We start from the raw sequence: 21,745 nt of genomic DNA, 5'->3' as shown, positions 1-21,745 counted from the left end.
AATCTAGGAATTTGTGCATCTTATTCTACGTATTATTTTACTCGTATCAATGGGTCAGAATATCATAGATATTAAGTTAATTTTTACAGTGAAACTGAATAATGCTTTTTCCCCTCTTAATTTTCATTTTGAAAGCTATTCTTGGTCATTGTGTGACACATTTGTTCTGTAATTCAGATCGCTATGGGCATCCCACTTCACCGCATTAAAGACATCAGAGTGATGTACGGGTTGCAGCCGTGGGGAGACTCCCCCATTGACTTTGAAGGACTCTCTACTGCCCCCTCTCCACGAGGACATGTCATTGCAGCTCGAATTACCAGCGAGAACCCAGATGAGGTGTGTGAACCTGACTGATACTTAAAGGGTCATCATGTGCAAATTTAATAAGCTCTGATGTCGATTTCACATGCAAAGGAAGTGTCGCATGTGAAATCAAGTTCTCTCTGCCATCTCTGATCAGCCTGGTTTTCTTTACATTAGCACTGTTTGAATGAATTTGCTTACTGGATTATTGGACGGAAAACTTTCCCGGAGTTTAGCAGCTTAAAATGATCTGATCACAAACAGAGATGTGAAAATGAGTTAAATGGTTTGAATAGAAATTTCTGCCTACCATGGTTACAGGTGCTTGTGCCATTGTAGATGCTCTAGACTTTGAAGATCATCTAACTGCATGATGTAAATTACGTTAATGACCGAGTTTCACATGCTTCAGTATTTTATTTGCGTTAATCATGTCAAGGATTTTAAAATTAATCGCATGACATAAAATAAGTGGTTTGTCAGAATGATTTTTTTTTTTTTTTTTGAAAGAAATTATTTTATTTTATTTATTATTTAGCAAGGAAATATAAAATTGATCAAAAGTAACAGTAAAGATATCTTTAAAAACCTTAATATCTTTTCGACTGACGAAAGAAAGACACAAACATCTTGAATGACATGGGGGTGAGTAAATTATCAGGAAAAGTTTATTTAAAAGTGGACTTATCCTTTAAGCAGACACAACTCTTTTCAACATTAAGAAATGTTACTTAAGCACCAAATCGGCATATTAGAATGATGAAATGTCATGTGATGCTGAGGACTGGAGTAATTATGAAAATAAATTACACTTTAAAAAATGTATTAAAATAAAAATATATATATTAGAACAATTTAACAGTTTTTTTTGTTTTGTTTAGTTTTTTTGATCAAATAAATGTAGCCTTGGTAAAACATAAGACACTTTTATAAAGTAATTACCATGTACGTTTCCTTTGATGAAGCTTTGTCTCTGGTGTTTTGTATGTCAGGGTTTTAAGCCCAGCTCAGGAACTGTCCAGGAATTAAATTTCCGCAGTAACAAGAACGTGTGGGGCTACTTTAGTGTGGCGGCTGCTGGAGGTCTGCATGAGTTTGCAGATTCGCAATTTGGTCACTGCTTCTCCTGGGGAGAAAACCGAGAGGAAGCCATCTCGTGAGTATTTCCTGTTTCTGAAAATGTATATGAATTATAACATGCATAAAAATATCATTATGTAAAGATTATGCAGGTCTTATCCATCAAGTGTGTGTCCTGTTGTCTATTATTTGTAAAAGTTGCCAAAACAAATAAAAACAAATAGTTTACTTATATTTGATAAGAAAAAAGATAATGATGTATTATTGATTAAGCTGAATGGGTCATGTTAGGAACATGGTGGTGGCCCTCAAGGAACTGTCCATCAGAGGAGACTTCAGGACTACAGTGGAGTATCTCATAAAGCTGCTAGAAACGGAAAGCTTCCAGCACAACAGCATCGACACGGGTTGGCTGGACAGACTCATCTCAGAGAAGATGCAGGTGCATGAATCAACTGTCTTCATTTCACATCACAACGTTCATGAACATGCCTGTAATTGCTTCCAGACATTTTCAGTCAAACAATCACCTGTGACTGCAAGACATTGTGACATTTCCTGTTTGATGCTCAAATATGCTGCTTTAATTTGAGTCCACTATATAAGTTACCATTCAGTCACATCATTTAAATGACAAATGGAGAAGGTTGTCAGTTTGAATGTCTGTAACTGTGGGTGTAGGCAGAGCGTCCTGACACTATGCTGGGAGTAGTGAGTGGAGCACTGCATGTGGCTGATGTCAACCTCAGGAACAGTGTGTCCAACTTCCTGCACTCACTGGAGAGGTAACAAACTATTTTACATAACATCTTGAGAGCATGCTTTGTTATTATACACTTGTTTTATTGTTTGTGTGACTAGTCCAAATATATGAGTATCAGGGCTCGGTATTGACACAGATTTTACAATTTAATTTTGATTCACAAGCTCTTGATTTGATTCTGATTCATTTGGATATAACTGTATATCAGGTACAGTACATGTCAAATGAGTAAACAAAATAAATGAGACATCATTTACAGCCAGAGGTGTAAAGAGTACCTGATAACCATACTTAAGTAAAAGTACATATACCTTAAGGCGAAAAATGACTCATTACAAGTCACCATTTCCAATAGGACTTGAGTAAATATCCTAGAGTATCTGATTTGAACAATATTTTACTGAATGTAGGCTCAAAAATGCACTAGTCCCCAATGTCTAAGAAAACGGAATGAAAGTTGATTTGTAAGGAGAGGAATCATGTTTATTTTCTAAGATAAAAATAAAAAAACAGAACACCTCAAAATTGCAATAAATCATGCTACAACAGCCTCTTAAATGTCTACAAATACTAGTCTGAGCTAAGCTCAATTGCTCAAAAAGGGCATAAGTAAACCAATATCCTTCAAAAAGTTTTTTTTTTAAATATGACTGAAAAATTAAATAAAGTTAAGTAAAATTAAATAGAAAAGGAAAGCAAAAGCCAAGCACGTCCAAGCACCTCATCACCGGCTGCAGTCATGTCCTCGGGCCTTATCATACACCTGGTGTAATGTGGCGCTACACAAGTGTTTTTTACTAGTTTCAGCCTGACACAGTTATCATTTTTGCGTCCTATGCCACGCCCTTAATGCACTTGTGCTGTGCGCACTAGACCATGCGCTTAGGTCAGGGGTAGGCAAGTTCGGTCCTAGAGATCCGCTGTCCTGCAGAGTTTAGCTCCAACCCTGAAAAAAAACCTTCAGCTGCCTGTAGCCTTAGTAATCCTGAAGAGCTTGATTAGCTTGTTCAGGTGTGTTTGATTAAGGTTGGAGCTAAACTCAGCAGGACAGTGGCTCTCTAGGACCGAACTTGCCTACCCCAGGCTTAGGTCGTTTAAAATAGGGCCCCTCATCTCATATATGCAACACCTGCAATTCATAACTATCTGTTAATGCACTCACATTCATGTAAAGTAGCCATGTTGAGAAGTTTGGGTTAGTAAGGGCAAAACGAACAAAATATATTACCTTTTAATGCCCTCTAGATGGTGATATCACTTGTTGCAGAAATAAACTGCTGCAGAAAAATCTAGGTGCCAAGCAAAATGTAACAAGTAATTGCATTACTCATCACATATGTAGAGAGTAGAGAGTAAAAGTTGCCAATATCTTTGATACTCAGTAAAACTGCAAAGTAGCCAAAATGTTACATTTACTCAAATACTTTACTCCACTGCTAACAGGTTAAAGGATTCGTTCACTTTCAAATAAAATTTTCCTGATAATTTACTCACCCCCATGTCATCCAAGATGTCCATGTCCTTCTTTCTTCAGTCGAAAAGAAATTAAGGTTTTTGATGAAAGCATTCCAGGATTATTCTCCTTATAATGGACTTCAATGGCCTCCAAATGGTTGAGGGTCAAAATGACAGTTTCAGTGCAGCTTCAAAGGGCTTTAAATGATACCAGACGAGGAATAAGGGTCTTATCTAGTGAAACGATCGGTCATTTTCGGAAAAAATGTAAATGTATATGCTTTATATAAACAAATGATCACCTTCCAAGTGCTTCCGCCAAAACCGCACTTTCATATTCTTCAAAAAGCTTACGCTGTACTTCCTACGCCTTCCCTATTCTACTTATGGAAAAAAATGGAACTGGCACTGCATTCATTCCGTAAGTAGAATAGGGAAGGCATAGGACATACAGCGTAAGCTTTTTGAAGAATATGAAAGTGCGGTTTTGGCGGAAGCACTTGGAAGGTGATCATTTGTTTATATAAAGCATATACATTTAAATTTTTTCCGAAAATTACTGATCGTTTCACTAGATAAGACCCTTATTCCTCGTCTGGTATCATTTAAAGCCCTTTGAAGCAGCACTGAAACTGTCATTTTGACCTTCAACCGTCTGGAGGCCATTGAAGTCCACTATAAGGAGAATAATCCTGGAATGTTTTCATCAAAAACCTTAATTTCTTTTTGACTGAAGAAAGAAAGACATGAACATCTTGGATGACATGGGGGTGAGTAAATTATCAGGAACATTTTATTTGAAAGTGAACTAATCCTTTAAGTAAAAATAAAATGAATATGCAATAATGTATACATTTAGCAAAATGCTCCTCTCTAGAGTTATTTTTGAATGGCGTTCTTTAGGTGAAAGTAACCTTACATGACATTCTTTACAAGCTGTTTATTGATGTCTTTCTGTGGTTGAAACACTGAGCGATTACAGGAGATGTCATACATTTCAGCAAGTTGAACTATCAACATAACTTCTGATGTTAAATCATGTTTATTTCATGCTATAACTAGTACTAAAGATGATCAGTTTGCGTGTGCTATGTGCAGCGATCCTTCACTCCATATTATATAGCACCAAAATGGCATTTATTATTTGAATCCCATGATAGAATTTACAGAATTTGAAAGCTGACACTTTGTTTGCTATGAAAAGTAACAAAAAATCAATCCTTATTGTCATTGGATTATAGAAACGCTACAAATAATGTTTAGTGAAAATTTGTTAATGCATAAACCGAAAACGGACAATTTTGAAATTTAGGAATTTAAAATTGATTGAACAAGGCTATCAACCCAGCCCTAATGAGTCTATAGTTGTTATTGCAGTCATAGGATGTTCTCACCTTTTTGCTCTCTTCTCCTGTATGTCTGTAGAGGGCAGGTTTTACCTGCACACACGCTGTTGAACACGGTGGACGTTGAGCTGATCTATGAGGGAACCAAATATGTTCTAAAGGTGACCAGGCTGTCACCTAACTCTTATGTAGTCATCATGAATGACACTTTGGCAGAGGTGGATGTCCATCGGTTGAGCGATGGAGGTCTGCTGCTTTCATACGACGGAAGCAGCTACACCACCTACATGAAGGAGGAGGTGGACAGGTAGGATTCTGAGTGTAAATACAGGATGGAGAACAGTTACATTTGGTCACATTTGAACAATGTGTAGATTCATCACTTAAAGTGCAGAAATACATTTAAATGTTGGTTTGTACTTGAGTAAAATTAATTGATTTCACAAGACGCATGAAATGGCATCTAATGTTTTCAACAAATCAGTGTGGTATAAAGGAAGCTTTTTGCCATTTTCTGATTTGTTGAGATGTCATTTATTTAGCCCTTTGAGTTTGCCTAATATATGTGGGTGTACTGTGTGTAATTATTATGTATATATAAATACAAACACATTCATGTATATATTTGAGAAATATTTACAAGTATATGTATTTATTTATATTTTTATATAATTTATATTATATATAAATACAAACATTTTGTACATAAATAACATATTTCCATTAAATATATACATTAATTTATGTGCATTTATATATACATAATAATTACACACAGTACACCCACATATATTATGCAAACTCAAATTTTTATTTTGTATACAATTAATCGCGATTAATCGTTTGACAGCCCTAAATGATTTTAACCACAATAACAATGGTGCATTGTTCTTGTGCATGTATATATGAAGAGTTTGGTTCCAAAACGCGATAAACGGCATTTTCAAAAAAATTGAGTTTCCGCCAAAATCAGTATTGTATCTGGTTGAAAAGTCATTTATCAATTTTGCGCAAAATGTGATATCCGTCATGTTATTCTGTCATGTTTTCTCCCTTTCTTTCCAAAACGCAACAAACGCCAGTCTCCTTTTTCTGCAGAACGTGATATATCCGCTCAACCAATCACAGCGCACCATTCCACCCACTGTAAACATTGAAGGCTTTTTTAAAAAGCCGTTTTAATACCAATGTACTCGGCAAATGTGTTTATTTAACCGTGTGGTGGCGCCAGATACTCGTTAATCGGTGATGACAAATAATTTATAACATTAACAAGATGATCCGTTGAATTCATTTTGGGAGCAACGGTTGAATGTATTTTTAGTAAAATGCCTGTATATAAAATAAATATTGGCAAAGTTTAGACTCTGTCATATATGTGAATTAACTTGCTTTGTTGTGTATTTTCAATTTGAAAAATAACTTTTATATTGATGGATTAATTGCATTTTGGAAAAAAAAATGTCATGGATTTATTGCATTTTGGGAAAAAAATAATAATTTTTTTATAATAAACTTTTTTAAAATCAAAATGTAGATTTGAATTTTTAATGTTTTTATAACCAAAAGATGCTATGTGAAAGTTTGAAACAGAAAATAGTGGTTTTCATCTTGCCACTTTCTTGGTAAAGAAAACACCTTTTTACTCAAATTAATCAAAATGGAGTTATTGCGTTTTGGAACCAAACTCTTCATATGTACTTGTATGTTAGGGCTGTCCATTAATAAAAAAACTTTATTAATTGCATAGGTTTCTTTAATTACACCTAACATAATGAATTGTAATCATACATATCACATTATATTGAATCTCCACATTAATGTGGAAACAACGGAAATATAGTATATTACAATTTATTTATTTTTATTTCTGGGGATAAAATATGTATAACTAAAAGTAAGCGTTTCTCTGTCAATACTGTCAGTTCAGCTCGTAAAACGGATGCTGTATTAATTGTTTTTTACATTTTTTTTCCCCAATGTGTTAAACAAAAAAAACAAAAACAAAATATGACAGAAACATTATTTTTCCTAGTTCTAATAAATTATAACTTTTTGCATAATTATTCCATTATATTATTACTGTTTAATTCAAGATACTGTAATAAAATAATACGTTTATAACGAAAATAGATGTTTGTTGGCTCCCCATGTTATATTAAATGTAGTTGCTGTTAAAAAAGGTGAAAATTCTAAACATTTGGAGATTTTTTTTTTTATCGAAGATAAATGACATACATTGTAATGATACTCTATTATTGCCTATCTTGATCATTGTATGTGCTCTTCTTTTAAAATGAAAAAAAAAAAAAGAAATTTTATGTTTGTAGGGAAACATTTGAGCATGCGTTTTATTATATTCTTTAGGTATCGCATCATTATCGGTAACAAGACGTGCGTGTTTGAAAAGGAGAATGATCCTTCACTCCTGCGATCACCATCTGCTGGGAAACTCATCCAGTATACTGTGGAGGACGGTGGACACGTGTTTGCTGGACAGTGTTATGCAGAGATAGAGGTGTGTAAGAGCTATGAATGGCCATGAATTTTAGATGTCAGGGTGCACAGATTTTTTCCATTTGGGGAAAAAAAAAAACATTCCCAGGGTACAAAGAATGTTACTGTATTTTGCCACATTTGTAATGTTAAGACATTAATGTTAAGACATTACATGTTAAGTAGCGAAACATTTTAATAAGACAAGTAACATTTTACAATAAGGTTCATTAGTTAAACATTAGTTAATGTATTAACTAAAATGAACTAATCATGAGCAATACATTTGTTACTGTATTTACTAATCTTCGTTAACGTTAGTTAATGAAAATCCAGTTGTTCTGTTTGTTCATGTTAGTTCATAGTGCATTAACTAATGTTAACAAGATTTTAATCCTCTATTAATAAATGTTGAAATTAACATTAACAAAGATTAATAAATGCTGTATAAGTGCAGTTCATTATTAGTTCATGTTAACTAATGTAGTTAATTAATGTTAACTAACGAACCTTATTGTAAATTGTTACCAGTAAGACTGAGCAGACCTGTTGAATCTGTCTTTTTAGGTGATGAAGATGGTTATGACCCTTAACGCCTCTGAGTCTGGCTGTATTCACTATGTGAAGAGAGCTGGTGCAGTGCTGGAGCCGGGCTGTATCATCGCCAAACTGCAGCTGGATGATCCCAGCAGAGTACAGCAGGTATATCCATGTGTTACCTGTGGTAAATGTATGATGCGTGTCTGTGGGCTCATCTTAGTTAGGTTCCCTTTCAGAAATTATAAAGCGTTTGAGTTGTTTAGTGTTTCCAATGTGTGTGTCTGTTTCAGGCGGAGCTGTATACAGGAACATTACCCATTGTTCAGTCCGTGGGTCTCCGTGGAGAGAAGCTTCACAGAGTCTTCCATAGCACTCTGGATCACCTAGTGCACATTATGAACGGCTACTGTCTGCCAGAGCCATTCTTCAGTGTCAGGGTGAGAAAACGCATGGAGCTCCTCAATCACTTTATTGGACTTCATATCAGTAGTTCTCAAACCTTTTGGCTCCAAGGCCCCCATTGTCCACAACAATATTCAAAGGCCTTATACTACTAGTTTCTGCATCTTAAGTTTCAGAATTCAGAAATTTTAAGAGCTAAATGTCCTTTTAAGTTTCCCACACTTTTTAACCAATTAATTTATAATGACTATTCCAAACGTTCATGATATCAGTAAGCACTGTTTTTGAACTCCCTAATATGCCTCAATTGTAGTCTTCAGTTTTCTTCCAGGAATGTACACGTCACAATATCCCTCATTTAAAGGTGCCATCGAACGTTTTTTTTACAAGATGTAATATAAGTCTAAGGTGTCCCCTGAATGTGTCTATGATGTTTCAGCTCAAAATACCCCATAGATTTTTTTATTAATTTTTTAAACTGCCTATTTTGGGGCATAATTAGAAATAAGCCGATTCAGGTTGCGGCCCTTTAAATCGCATGCTCCCCACCCCCTCTCGGGCTCTCAACTCTATCATTGCATAAACAAAGTTAACACAGCTAATATAACGCTCAAAATGGATCTTTACAAAGTGTTCATCATTCATACTGCATGCATGCCTCAAATTATGTGAGTATTGTATTTGTTTACATTTGATTCTGAATGAGTTTGAGGCTGTGCTCCGTGGCTAACAGCTAATGCTACACTGTTGGAGAGATTTATAAAGAATGAAGTTGTGTTTATGAATTATACAGACTGCAAGGGTTTAATAATGAAAATAACAACGGTTCTTGTCTCCGTGAATACAATAAGAAACGATGGTAACGTTAACCACATTTAACAGTACATTAGCAACATGCTAACGAAACATTTACAAAGACAGTTTAAAAAATATCACTAAAAATATCATGTTATCATGAATCATGTCAGTTATTATTGCTCCATCTGCCATTTTTCGCTATTATTCTTGCTTGCTTACCTAGTCTGATGATTCAGCTGTGCACAGATCCAGACGTTAATATGCTGCCCTTGTGTAATGCCTCGACCATGGGCTGTCATGTGCAAATATTGGGGGCGTACACTCCGACTGTTACGTAACAGTCGGTGTTATGTTGAGATTCGCCTGTTCTTCTGAGGTCTTTTAAACAAATGAGATTTATATAAGAAGGAGGAAACAATGGAGTTTGAGACTCACTGTATGTCATTTCCATGTACTGAACTCTTGTTATTCAACTATGCCAAGATAAATAAACATTTTAATTCTAGGGCACCTTTAAATAATTCCAGCCCACGGCATATACAAATAAGGGGGTGTGAGACCTGGTTGAGTTGCATTAGCACTGTGTTGTTTTAGCTTATTTTAAAGCTTATTTTGTCTTATTTTAAATCTTTGTCATCTTGAGGCCCCCTTATTGAGAACCACTGCTTAAAATGGAGTTTTTGTTGCTGATATACTAATGCATGATAAAATATATAGTAAGTAAATATATATAAAAAAAAATTAAAAATACTGTTAATGTTAATGGTCTCTGATATAAACATAAAAACAAAAATATATAGTAAAAAAAAACAAAAACAATTGAAGTAGAAAAGCAACTATAATATTGGTAAGCAGCTATTTTATTATTATTACCACTAATATCTTTAAAATGGATGATTTAAGAATGGCATTACTATAATATTTATAAAAAAAAGTTTTTAGTCGGCTATTAGTCATTCATCTAAGCCATTAGTCGACTAATGGCACATTTATATTAAATTACTTAAATTATATACTGGGGAGAATACTAAACCATAATGGTGTAATATAGGTGTAATGTAGCCAATAAAGCTTGCAGCAAATAACTATAAACAAATGATTCTAGACTATTTCTCAGAGCTAACTTTTGTGTGAATAGTGAGCAATTTGGTTTGGTATTATAAGATTTGTATGTGTGTGTTTTAGCTGAAAGAATGGGTGGAGCGTCTGATGAAGACTCTGAGAGACCCCTCTTTGCCCCTGCTGGAGCTTCAGGACATCATGACGAGTGTTTCAGGCCGTATCCCTCCTGCCGTAGAGAAGGCCATCAAGAAAGAAATGGCTCAGTATGCCAGCAACATCACCTCTGTCCTTTGCCAGTTTCCCAGCCAGCAGGTGCTGCTTGTGGTTCTTTGAGTTCATGTCTAAGCTATAAAACTTTGAACATTGTTTATAAATTGTCAAATTTTCATCTCAGATTGCCAATATACTGGACAGTCATGCTGCCACACTGAACAGGAAGTCAGAGAGAGAGGTCTTCTTCATGAACACTCAGAGCATTGTACAGCTGGTTCAGAAGTTAGTCCTTCATTCGAACAACCTCTGTGTACTTAAACTACTGATCTATATAAATGACTGGATTGCTCATGACGTTATGACTAATATACTATATTAGTATTCCATAGTATTCTCACATCTTAACATTTTATTTATCATCTGGTTTTATTTCGAAAACATCACCTAACAAGTTAACGTTTTTATATATAAAGTCTCCCTGTACATTCTTACAATGCAAATGTCCTGAACATTTAAATGGTTATTTGTTTAAATTCTGGAATTTCCTCTGATTATTAAAAGTTACGTTCATCTTCATTACAGTAGGGAATATCAGATCAGTTGACAGATGAGACATTGACTTAAACATTTATTAAAATTAATTAGCTCAACAATTTATACAAATAACACTTAATTCATAACTGTCATGCTAGTAAAACGCCAAAGAATTTGAGCTGACCTGTGGCTTTTTAATGGTTTCCAAGATCTCCAGGAGTCTGAAGTGGATGTTGGTCAGCAAATAGAATTCAGGAAATGATATACATGCTTCACAACTTATTCAAATAAGCTATTTAAAGACAGCTTAATTTCTAAGCTTTCATTTCTAAGCTTAGTACATAATGCAATATAGTAATAGGGGCTTCTATATTTATTGTATATTCAAATCAATTTCTGGTAATCCCAGATACATGTTCATGCTTAATATTTCCTGCATGGTTATGTACATAAATAAATCTGTTTTGTATTCTTTCAGTTGCCTTTGTCTGCAGTGTCCAGTAGATATGCCCATCTTAACAATTCCAGCCCAAAAAGACCATAAATATCATTACAGATAACATCAAGTAACAATTAATTTACATATATCCTAAAAACTAATCCTGTCCCACTGATACGCTGCAAATCTGGATTTTTAGGTCAAGGTTTTGGCTGCTGGCAGTTTAGAACACAACAAGCAATCCAGTCATTTATATAGATCAGTGATGTAAACACAATCGCAAACACAGGTTAACTGGCCTTCATGTCTTTTGTGTACCCAGGTATCGCAGTGGCATCAGAGGTCATATGAAGGCAGTGGTGATGGACCTCCTCAGGCAGTATTTAAGAGTGGAAGTTCAGTTTCAGCATGGTAAGACTGCATTCCAGACTAAAAATGCATGTTTCAGTTGTTTTAACTGAAAGCAAATATGTCCGTGCCATTGTTTTGTTTCAAGATGCACACCAGTAATATTTTTTTAAAGGCATGTTTATAAAAGCCCACTCCTACCTTAATCTAAGCCCTGTCTGTGAAACCAGGCTTATATTGCCATAAATGCTATCACTGGATGTTGCCTTATTTAATTATGTGACCACTGGATGGCAGTATAACATTATGATTCGTGCTTGTGTATTAAATCACATAAATTACAATATTATAGTTTTTAATAAATAATTATAGAAAATAGAAACAAAAGATGTGAATAATGAAACAACAATTTAATACATAATATTAGAATTATAAAATGTTTGCTATTTAACAAATATTTGCCTTTTCTATTCTTTCCATTAAATTTATTTTTAAATTAATATGTAATTGTAATTAATTGTATTAATTTATTATTTGTTTGTGTATATGTGTGTATTTCTTTCAGGTCACTATGACAAGTGTGTATTTGCACTACGAGAGGAAAACAAAGGGGACATGTCCAATGTGCTCAACTACATATTCTCTCATGCAAAAGTAACAAAGAAGAACTCTCTGGTCACCATGCTGATTGTGAGTACACGGTCAGAATTTTAAAACACAAAGTTTAAGTTGAATGATTGTTTGGTTGTTTTTAATCATGTATTGTGAGATGTAATAACAGTTGAGATATAATAAAACATTTATATTTTATCTGTGATCCCAGTCCACTCATGATTAAAATGTTTGTCCCTATCTTCTCTCTGTAGGATCAGCTGTGTGGACGAGACCCCACTCTGACGGACGAGCTCATGGCCATCCTCACAGAACTCACACAGCTCAGCAAGACCACTAATGCCAAGGTGGCACTGCGGGCACGGCAGGTTCTCATCGCTTCTCACCTTCCCTCATACGAGCTGCGACACAATCAGGTGGAATCCATCTTCCTGTCCGCCATTGACATGTACGGGCATCAGTTCTGCATTGAGAACCTGCAGGTAGGACAAGCTGGATGTCTGTGATTGAGTTGTGATTGACAGATCTGTAATGCCATCTGCTGAATGAAAAGTGTTTTGCCACTTATTATGATTGTCAAATGTTTAAGATTAAGGGAAATTCTGAAATGAAATTGAAATGGCTTCCTTTTAGATTATGAGGAATTTGAACTTAATTGACCATGCTCGCAGGATGTTGATAGTAATTAGAAGGACATTGATAGAAGTGGATTTTTGCCACAAAATGTAAATAATTACATAATTAGTGTAATCTAATTAATTATTCCCTGATATGTAGAATATATTTTTCTCAATTGATTAGACACATCTTACAGTTCAATAGTGCCAAATTAACACAGCAATCTGAACACTTTATCATATTGTTTTGTAATGTAATATACTAGTTTAGTAATAATACTATAGGTAATAATAGATAATTAATTTTACATTAAATATTGATTTAATTGATCATTGTTTGATTCATTTAGCTAGTTACACTACAGCTCAAAATTTTTTTTTTTCTAAGAAATTAATATTTTTATTCAGCAAGGATGCATTAAATTGATCAAAGCAGAAAGTATTTTACATTGTTAAAATAAAATGCTGTTCAAAAAAAAACATCTTAGTTTCCACAAAAATATTGAGCAGCACAACTGTTTTCAACAAAATCCCCAAATCAGCATATTAGAATTATTTCTAAAGGCTGCTAAAAACATCACAGGAATAAACTACATTTTAAAATAGTTATTTTAAATTGTAACAATATTTTACAATATTACTGTTTTTACAGTATTTTTGAACAAATAAATGCAGCCTTGGTGAACAGAAGAGACTTCATAAGATAACATTAAAAAATCCTATCCTAATGTTTTGAATGGTAGTGTATATTTGCTGTTTCATTTGATGCCTCTTCTGGCACAGAAATTGCACACTTTACCTTTTTAAGTTGTAATATTTTGCTGTAGAACATTGTGCATTGTCAAATTATTGATACCTTTTTTGATTTTCTCTAGAAACTGATCCTTTCAGAGACCTCCATCTTTGACGTGCTGCCAAATTTCTTTTACCACAGTAATCAAGTGGTACGGATGGCTGCTCTAGAGGTAAAACTGTGTCATTTTACATTTATATATCCAAGAACCTGACTGTTTATTTTTGTCTTTTATAAAATGTCGAACATGGTTCCTGCTCTCTTTCCTTAGGTGTATGTTCGTAGAGCTTACATCGCTTATGAACTCAACAGCGTCCAGCACCGTCAGCTGAAGGACAACACCTGCATTGTGGAGTTCCAGTTCATGCTGCCCACATCCCACCCAAACAGGTACCTCAAGATGTACCGCAGCCCTGCTTTCCCCACCTCTCCCAGTCACCCCCTTGCTTGGACTGTGGAGGAGCAAGTCAAACACAATGAAAGATTGGGGCAAAATGTGTTTGAATTCTATATTCATCAGCATCTCTGCGTACATTAAAACTACTGGTTGTTTGCGACACAGATTCTCCTCCACTGTACCACAATCCACTTCCCTTTTCACCCTTTAAAATGCTGTACCTGTGCACAGTCTATGCCACTGATTTACTGTCTGCTGTGATCAGGATGTTTGTATGAAGTAAGAGTAGAAAAGTATTATTTAGTGACCCAGGGTCTGAATCACAGGGCCAAAAAAAGTTAGTCTTTTAAGGTGTCTCTCATCTGTGCTGGCCACATCCATGTGTTTCAGGTGACACGATATATTGCAAACCAAAGAATGCGACCAATGCATGCTCAGCGAATGTGCTGATTGGCTGTCTAACAGCTCGCTTTTCCTGCACTTTCTTTTTTATTCTCTGCTGATTTATGCTTGTGAACTAATTCAGTGTAGCCTCCTCTGATGCATGTTAAGCATTTTTGTGTTTCTTTTGCTTGTTTAGTTGTTGTGTGTTTATTTTTTATTCTTTTTTTAAGTCCCCCCCCCCAAACTGCCATTGCTGCTTTGCCTGTGATTTGTGTACAATGAATGGCTTATGCCTGTGTTAAAGTACATAAAGGAGATTTTAGCTGCATTTACTGCAGTGTTTTAAGAGCTGAATTTTTGCATGTGATGGAGGGGCGGTTATTTGTGAAGTGTGTGGCTTGGTTTAAATTAAATTAAAGTGTTGTGGATTAATCTTACAAATTTAATCTCAATTTAAACCCCTAAAATCAAAAGAAAAAACAAAACAAAAAAACAAATAAATTATGTTTCACATAGGGATGCAGTGATATTAAAATTCTGGCCGATAAGCTGATATTTATTTTGTTGTTATGGCCAATGAATGTAAAATGGCTGATTATTAAAATCCTGTAATGTTGTGTAAAAAAAAAAAAAAAAAAAAAAAAATATGATTTTTTTTTTTTTTTTTATTAAATTACAAAAATAAAACAGAAATAAAATTTTAAATAAGACAGTTTAGCACTGAGGATTATGAGGATGTTTAAAATTCAACAGAATCTTAAAGGTGCCATCGAATGTTTTTTTTTTTTTTACAAGATGTAATATAAGTCTAAGGTGTCCCCTGAATGTGTCTGTGAAGTTTCAGCTTAAAATACCCCATAGATTTTTTTTAATACATTTTTTTAACTGCCTATTTTGGGGCATCATTAAATATGAGCCGATTTATGCTGTGCGGCCCCTTTAAATGCTGATGCTCCCCACCCACGGAGCTCGCGCTTGCCTTAAACAGTGCCCAAACAAAGTTTACACAGCTAATATAACCCTCAAATGGATCTTTACAAAGTGTTCGTCATGCATGCGGCATGCATGCGTCGGATTATCTGAGTATTGTATACTGTTATATTGTTTACGTTGATTCTGAATGAATTTGAGGCTGTGCTCCGTTGCTAACGGCTAATGCTACACTGTTGGAGAGATTTATAAAGAATGAAGTTGTGTTTATGCATTATACTGACTGCAAGTGTTTAAAAATGAAAATAGTGACGGCTCTTGTCTTCGTGAATACAGTAAGAAACTATGGTAACTTTAACCACATTTAACAGTACATTTGAGACTCACTGTATGTCATTTCCATATCCTGAACTCTTTTTTTGAACAATTTAACTATGCCAAGATAAATTCAATTTTTCATTCGAGAGCACCTTTAAAGTTTCATATTAAAAGTAGCAAAGCTTTTTGCGATTTATTGGATGACATGCACGCTACAAATGTTGAAATGAAGTTTTGTTCACACTGTACATCAACAGAAAACAGCACAGACCTAAAGATTTTAGATCATTAGATCATTTTAGATCATTATCGATTAAAATCGAGAAATTAATATTGTCAATCCAGAACTAATGTCCATACACCTGACATGTTTAACTCTTGTAGCTTATCCACATTGTGTGCGCAATATAAATGCTGAACACAGTCAAGTTGTGTTCGCTAATTAAGCAACTGTTTCGTCCTCTGATTCGGCCCTCAAAAACCATTTTCTCACGAAACAAAGTAGCTGTTTCGGCCAAAATTCCGTTTGCTAAAAATAAGTGTTGTTTGTTTTGTTTGTTTGTTAAATTCTCATTACTTCTGACTTTATTAGTAATTCACATTATCCTTTGTGGTGATTCACATTTGATACTATAACACAGTATTATTTTAATAGCAGAATATAATACAGTTTATTTAAAACAGTACAGTAATGAGAAAATTAAAAAATGAAGAAAAAAATGTCAATGTAAAAGGTAAAGCTCCTAAAACAGGCTATATTTTCTTTCAATAAATGTAATTTATTAGTACTTCCATTTGATTTTGAGGTGAAATGTGACCTGGATGTGTTCTTTGGTCAATTCAAGTAGATTTACAATTTATTTAAATGAACTAAATTAGTCAGTTATGCATTTATGCAGTGACCACATCCAAATAATTACTGAACTCATTTGAGACATTTGTATAATTCAATTAAACTTTGTGTAAATGCAACAGAATTGTCTTTGAGCCACTTCTCAGAAGCTGACAGTTATGTGAAAAGGCCACACACTTCTGATCTCTGACTGACCCCTCCTATTGATGCCTGACACTAACCAATCAGTAATCAATGTTGTTTGATTGCAGAGGGAACATCCCCACTCTAAACAGGTATAGTACATATTCTTTCTTCCCTAAACCAAAGTGTAGACTTGGAAAATAAAATAGAAAAGCAACATGGTCAAACACATACATTTTAAATGTAGTAGTCAGTATACATTGAGCACATGCAGTAGTATTTATACAAGCCTGCTATTCCAAACATAAAACAAGTGTAATCACATATAAAAGTATGTTTTTGAATTAATATTATAAGATATAAAAATTAACAACCTAAAATGAATAGCATTCAAATCCTGCTAAATGGATCTAATGATCAAAGCTTCTGTGTCTCTCTCAATACATTGACTCAACCGATTGCAGTTATTATGTGTGTAAGTTTGTGTTTTAATGAAAACAGCCCTCTTGGCACTTTTATTCTGTTGATCTCGGTAAATACAATCTAATTTGCATGGCTTATTGCACTACTCTCAACACAGATTGTGTGTGTGTGTGTGTGTGTGTGTGTGTGTGTGTGTGTGTGTGTGTGTGTGTGTGTGTGTGTGTGTGTGTGTGTGTGTGTGTGTGTGTGTGTGTGTGTGTGTGTGTGTGTGTGTGTGTGTGTGTGTGTGTGTGTCTGAAATTACCTTCAGCATTATTGTTTGTGCGTGCGCATGCCAGTAGGGATACTCCTGTGGTATGTTAAGTGAAAAGTAAATTGTTTAGACCTCATACTGAGTTTGAATTAACTGCATAATAATGGCGATTAAATCTATTGTGTATATGTGTGTGTGATGTGATTGTTTGTTGGGGTACGTTCTTGCTCTGTGTGTTTATGTGTGCGTTCATGTGTCAAAATGTGACTGTCATCGTTGTCCTCTCAGGAAACTGTCTGCCCCACTACAGGACTACAAACTTCCAGATATCACAGCTAACACTAGTGCCACCTCAGGGGCTTCTAGTGACTCTGCTGAGAGTGAGGCCAGGTAGTGCAGGACAGACTACAGTGTTTAATCACAGAGAGGGTTTAATTGGGAAGAAGTAATCTATACACCTTTTTTTTATTTCAAGAAATCTGGGTGTGAATTCTTTTAATAATTTTTAAGTAAGGGATTTCTGTCCATACTAACATTGAACAGGACACTTGTCACATACTGAAGTTTAGTAAATTATGACAGAGTTTCTGGTAGATGCTGATTTAAGGGACTTATTAAAGGAAAATTCTGGGCTAAATACAACTTAAAATCAATAGCACTTACAGTACAGCATGTCATCAGTTCCCTCAAGTTGTAAAAACTGGAAAAATGCATTAATAGTGCACTTGCAATGGAAGTCTAGGCAAAGTGTACAGCACCACAAAGTAATGTTTAAACAATGTAGACAACTTTACAGCTTAAATATAAAAAGTTTTTGCAGATGTAAGCTTTTTAAAGTGCCCCTATTATGCTATTTGAAAGGTTCTTAGGCCCTATTTACACTGCACAGTTCAAGTGACCCAATTCCGATTTTTTTTTTTTTTTTTTTTCCATCTACGTGGCACAGATCGGATATGAGTCATGACCGTGTAAGCAGGAAAAAAGCGCACTGGTTCCGATTTTCACAGATCGGTTTCAGGCCTCATTCATATGTGATTATAAATCAGATATGACTCGGATACGTGCGTTTGCGCCTGCAGTGTAAGCGGACAGATCGGATGTTCCCTTGTAAATGCGACTCCTGCGTCATTGAAAAGTGAGGGTTTTTTAACATTTCGCGGTACAGACATACCTATAACAAATGGAGCATCTCTAGTTGAGTGGCAGATTATTAATTTCATTTGTTTGTGTTAAATAAAAGGCGATCTGACGTTGAAATTTTTGCTTTTGAAATCACAAACTTGCAACTACCCTTGATATACAAGTATTAAGGGTACACACACACACACAACAACAACACAAAAAAAAACTAGTATAGGACGGCGGATTCGAGCCCATGAAGCTGTGAATATCTACCCGTACCAGAGTATTATTCAACTCGCACGCTTCCAGCAGAGCTGCGTATGTATACTGTCGTGAAGAATTTGTATTATTTTTATGTAGGGATGTAACTATTGCATTAAAAGGGTTTCTATATGAATTCATGTCAATAAATTAAGCTCAATGTACCATTGAAATTGATTTGTGATGTCATATATGCTATTTTTAATACGTTTCGCCAAGTGCAGTGTAAAAAGGAGACATCGGATAAGGGTCACTTTTAAAAGATATGTAAGCACGTCATCCAAAAAAATCGGATATGGTCAAAAGATCGGATCTGTGCTTTAAGACTTGCAGTGTAAATGCGGCCTTAGTTCTGTTTTACAGGTCACCTACAACAGGTTTACATGCATCAATGGTCAAAAAAACACTTTAATTTCCTCATCATATACACTGCACATCACCACATGTTTTCAATGATTCTCAAACGACTCGTCAGGTGAATCAGTCTCTATAAATCCCTCCTTTCCGCGAGCCTGCTCTGCTCTGATGTGCTCTGGGGGTGTGATGTGACATTTTGAAATACATGTTTATTATATATTTTGGTGGCAGTTGTGAGTTAATAAAAAAATAACTGTAAAATAGCCACATAATATCATAATATCAAAATATTGATCGATATACCCCTGAATTGTATCGTAATCGTATCGCAGACTTGAGGTATCGGAAAATATCGTATCGCTGGCTGTGAGAATCGATATTGTATCGAATAGTGATGAACTATCCGATTTACACCCCTAATGGGCGTGCTCTTGCTTTGCTCTGGGTGGTGTGTGCACTCTTATCAGGGAGAAGTGCCTATACAAGGAATTCCACCATTTATGATGGGATACAGGCCATACTCGAAAAAAATTTTGGTGAAACATGTCCACAACCAGAAGCAGTATATTTCGCACAGAAATACTCCGTCGTATGTCCAGCTCGTGTTTTAAAACTTTTTGTCATGTAAAGCATGAGAATGCAACTCTTTAACAGTGTAAATAAGTCAGAATGCATGAAATAGCATTACACCCACCCTTTAACCCTTTAAATAAACTGAATTTACTTTCACAGCGCAGAGCACAGTGTCTTGTCAATATGTTATTCACACGGATGAGCTACAGCGTTTGAGAGGGGTTTAAGTTTTCGTTGGATGTCCATGCACAACATAGGCAAATGTGTTAACTTGTGGCGTGTGGGAACTTCCCGGAAATGGGAATCCAGTTTCAAATGAGTCGTTTAAGTGGTTCAGAGTCGACTCTTTCTTTTGAGAGACAATAGCTTTAATTATGATGCACTTTCAGCTTTATAACTTTGCAGACTGTTTACAATCACATACAGCTACATTCAAAAATCCATAATAGGGGCACTTTAACAAAAAATATATTTTTACATTTCTGCTTTTAAACCCTCTTGTCCAGGGTTTTTTGACTAGCTAAGGACAACTTGCCCAAAAATATAAAAGAAACTGTATTTTTCACATACAGTATAAAACCCATTAATGTTTTTAATTATACCATGTGTGATGTAATTATATTTTCTATTGCACTAAAGCAAACTGCTAAAATATTAACTGGAAAATAATGTTTTTATCAAGTTAACAGTATATCTGTTAAATATGGAGGCCTATACATAGCTTGTGTGAAGAAAAAAAAAAAGTATATATCTGATACAGAATCATTATTCGTTCCCATGGCTTATTAATTCATGGTCAAATTTTATTAATTTGTTCCTTTTAGTTATATCATGGCCGTGACTTAATTTGTTCTCTCATTTTAATTTAGTTGACAGTGTTTTGTTTTGTTTTTCTCTCTCTTTCTTTCCACATGTTATGTGTGAGGCTCTATACTTAAAAAGTAGTTCGGGCAATAAAATAAAATAATCAGTTAATCTCATAATTTCTGATTTCTGAAGGCAACATAAAATAAAATCATAATAATAGTAATAAATAAATAAAATCAAAAATAGTCATATTAACATATTTAATTACTATATTATAGTATAAATATTACATTTCACAACCCTAAACAATTTGTACATTTTGTACGTTTTTCGCGGACCCCAGTTTGAAAAGCTGTGCTTGGTCAACAAGCCCTATAGACTTCTATTGTAAATGTGTAACAAAATGGAGGGATGGCCCACAATTATGGAAATTAACAGCAGGCCATATATAGATGTATTTAACCTGGAATATTCCTAATTAACCTGTACCTCCACTATGAATTCAAATAAAAAAAATGAGAATGCATGAATTCACCCATTCAGTGAAGTTTCAGTCATACATGTTTTTTTCCTTTAACATCTGGTCTAATTGCCTCCTGACAACTGGCCCTTATTATAATGTTCAGCTCTTACACATTCAGCTTGTGAGGAGGCGATGCTGATTTCTCTTCACTCCTCTGATGTGTGATGGTGATGATTTGGTCTCCTGGGGTGATCTACCACATTTTTGAGAGGTTATGTGTATGCAGCTGGGTTAATGACAGGTCTTTTTGTTTGTGCGTGTGTTGTGCTCTCAGAATGTCTTTCTCCTCTAACCTGAACCACTATGGCATGGTCCATGTGGCCAGTGTTAGCGATGTACTCCTGGACACCTCCTTCACTCCACCCTGTCAGCGTATGGGCGCCATGGTTTCCTTCCGCTCCTTCCAGGAGTTCACCAGGTTAGTGTGCGTCTACAGTATGTAACTGTTTAGTAAAGGCAACATGAAATTTAAATTGACCCTGTTTATTTGCTTATTAAATGCCCCTGATCTTGCTCTGCACAATTCATCATAATGTATAAAAGTTTAACCAATAAATAAACAAGACCTTTTGAATATTACATTAAAAGTGTGACCCACTCATGTTAACATACTGAGA

General features: G+C 35.0%; 1 protein-coding gene across 13 annotated transcripts in view; it reads left to right on the top strand.

Moving 5' to 3' along the window:
• Positions 1 to 21,745, top strand: part of acaca (acetyl-CoA carboxylase alpha) — a 78,489-nt gene that overhangs the window by 22,200 nt on the left and 34,544 nt on the right. For 7 of the 13 annotated variants that reach the window (XM_067407515.1, XM_067407508.1, XM_067407505.1 and 4 more), the window contains 18 exons: positions 178 to 339; positions 1,299 to 1,462; positions 1,678 to 1,828; positions 2,068 to 2,171; positions 5,030 to 5,257; positions 7,318 to 7,468; positions 8,014 to 8,148; positions 8,277 to 8,423; positions 10,372 to 10,560; positions 10,643 to 10,743; positions 11,757 to 11,845; positions 12,348 to 12,472; positions 12,649 to 12,876; positions 13,887 to 13,976; positions 14,076 to 14,194; positions 16,938 to 16,961; positions 17,774 to 17,875; positions 21,403 to 21,546. In XM_067407515.1, the coding sequence (XP_067263616.1) occupies positions 178 to 339; positions 1,299 to 1,462; positions 1,678 to 1,828; positions 2,068 to 2,171; positions 5,030 to 5,257; positions 7,318 to 7,468; positions 8,014 to 8,148; positions 8,277 to 8,423; positions 10,372 to 10,560; positions 10,643 to 10,743; positions 11,757 to 11,845; positions 12,348 to 12,472; positions 12,649 to 12,876; positions 13,887 to 13,976; positions 14,076 to 14,194; positions 16,938 to 16,961; positions 17,774 to 17,875; positions 21,403 to 21,546 (2,453 nt within the window). The remainder of the gene's footprint in view (positions 1 to 177; positions 340 to 1,298; positions 1,463 to 1,677; positions 1,829 to 2,067; positions 2,172 to 5,029; positions 5,258 to 7,317; positions 7,469 to 8,013; positions 8,149 to 8,276; positions 8,424 to 10,371; positions 10,561 to 10,642; positions 10,744 to 11,756; positions 11,846 to 12,347; positions 12,473 to 12,648; positions 12,877 to 13,886; positions 13,977 to 14,075; positions 14,195 to 16,937; positions 16,962 to 17,773; positions 17,876 to 21,402; positions 21,547 to 21,745) is intronic. The other 6 variants (XM_067407512.1, XM_067407514.1, XM_067407510.1 and 3 more) reach the window with 1 other exon arrangement.

The sequence above is a fragment of the Chanodichthys erythropterus genome, chromosome 13, assembly GCF_024489055.1.
Source record: "Chanodichthys erythropterus isolate Z2021 chromosome 13, ASM2448905v1, whole genome shotgun sequence".
NCBI classification, from domain to species: domain Eukaryota; kingdom Metazoa; phylum Chordata; class Actinopteri; order Cypriniformes; family Xenocyprididae; genus Chanodichthys; species Chanodichthys erythropterus.
The sequence above is the reverse complement of the archived record's forward strand: the minus strand, read 5'-3'. Positions and strand labels throughout refer to the sequence as shown.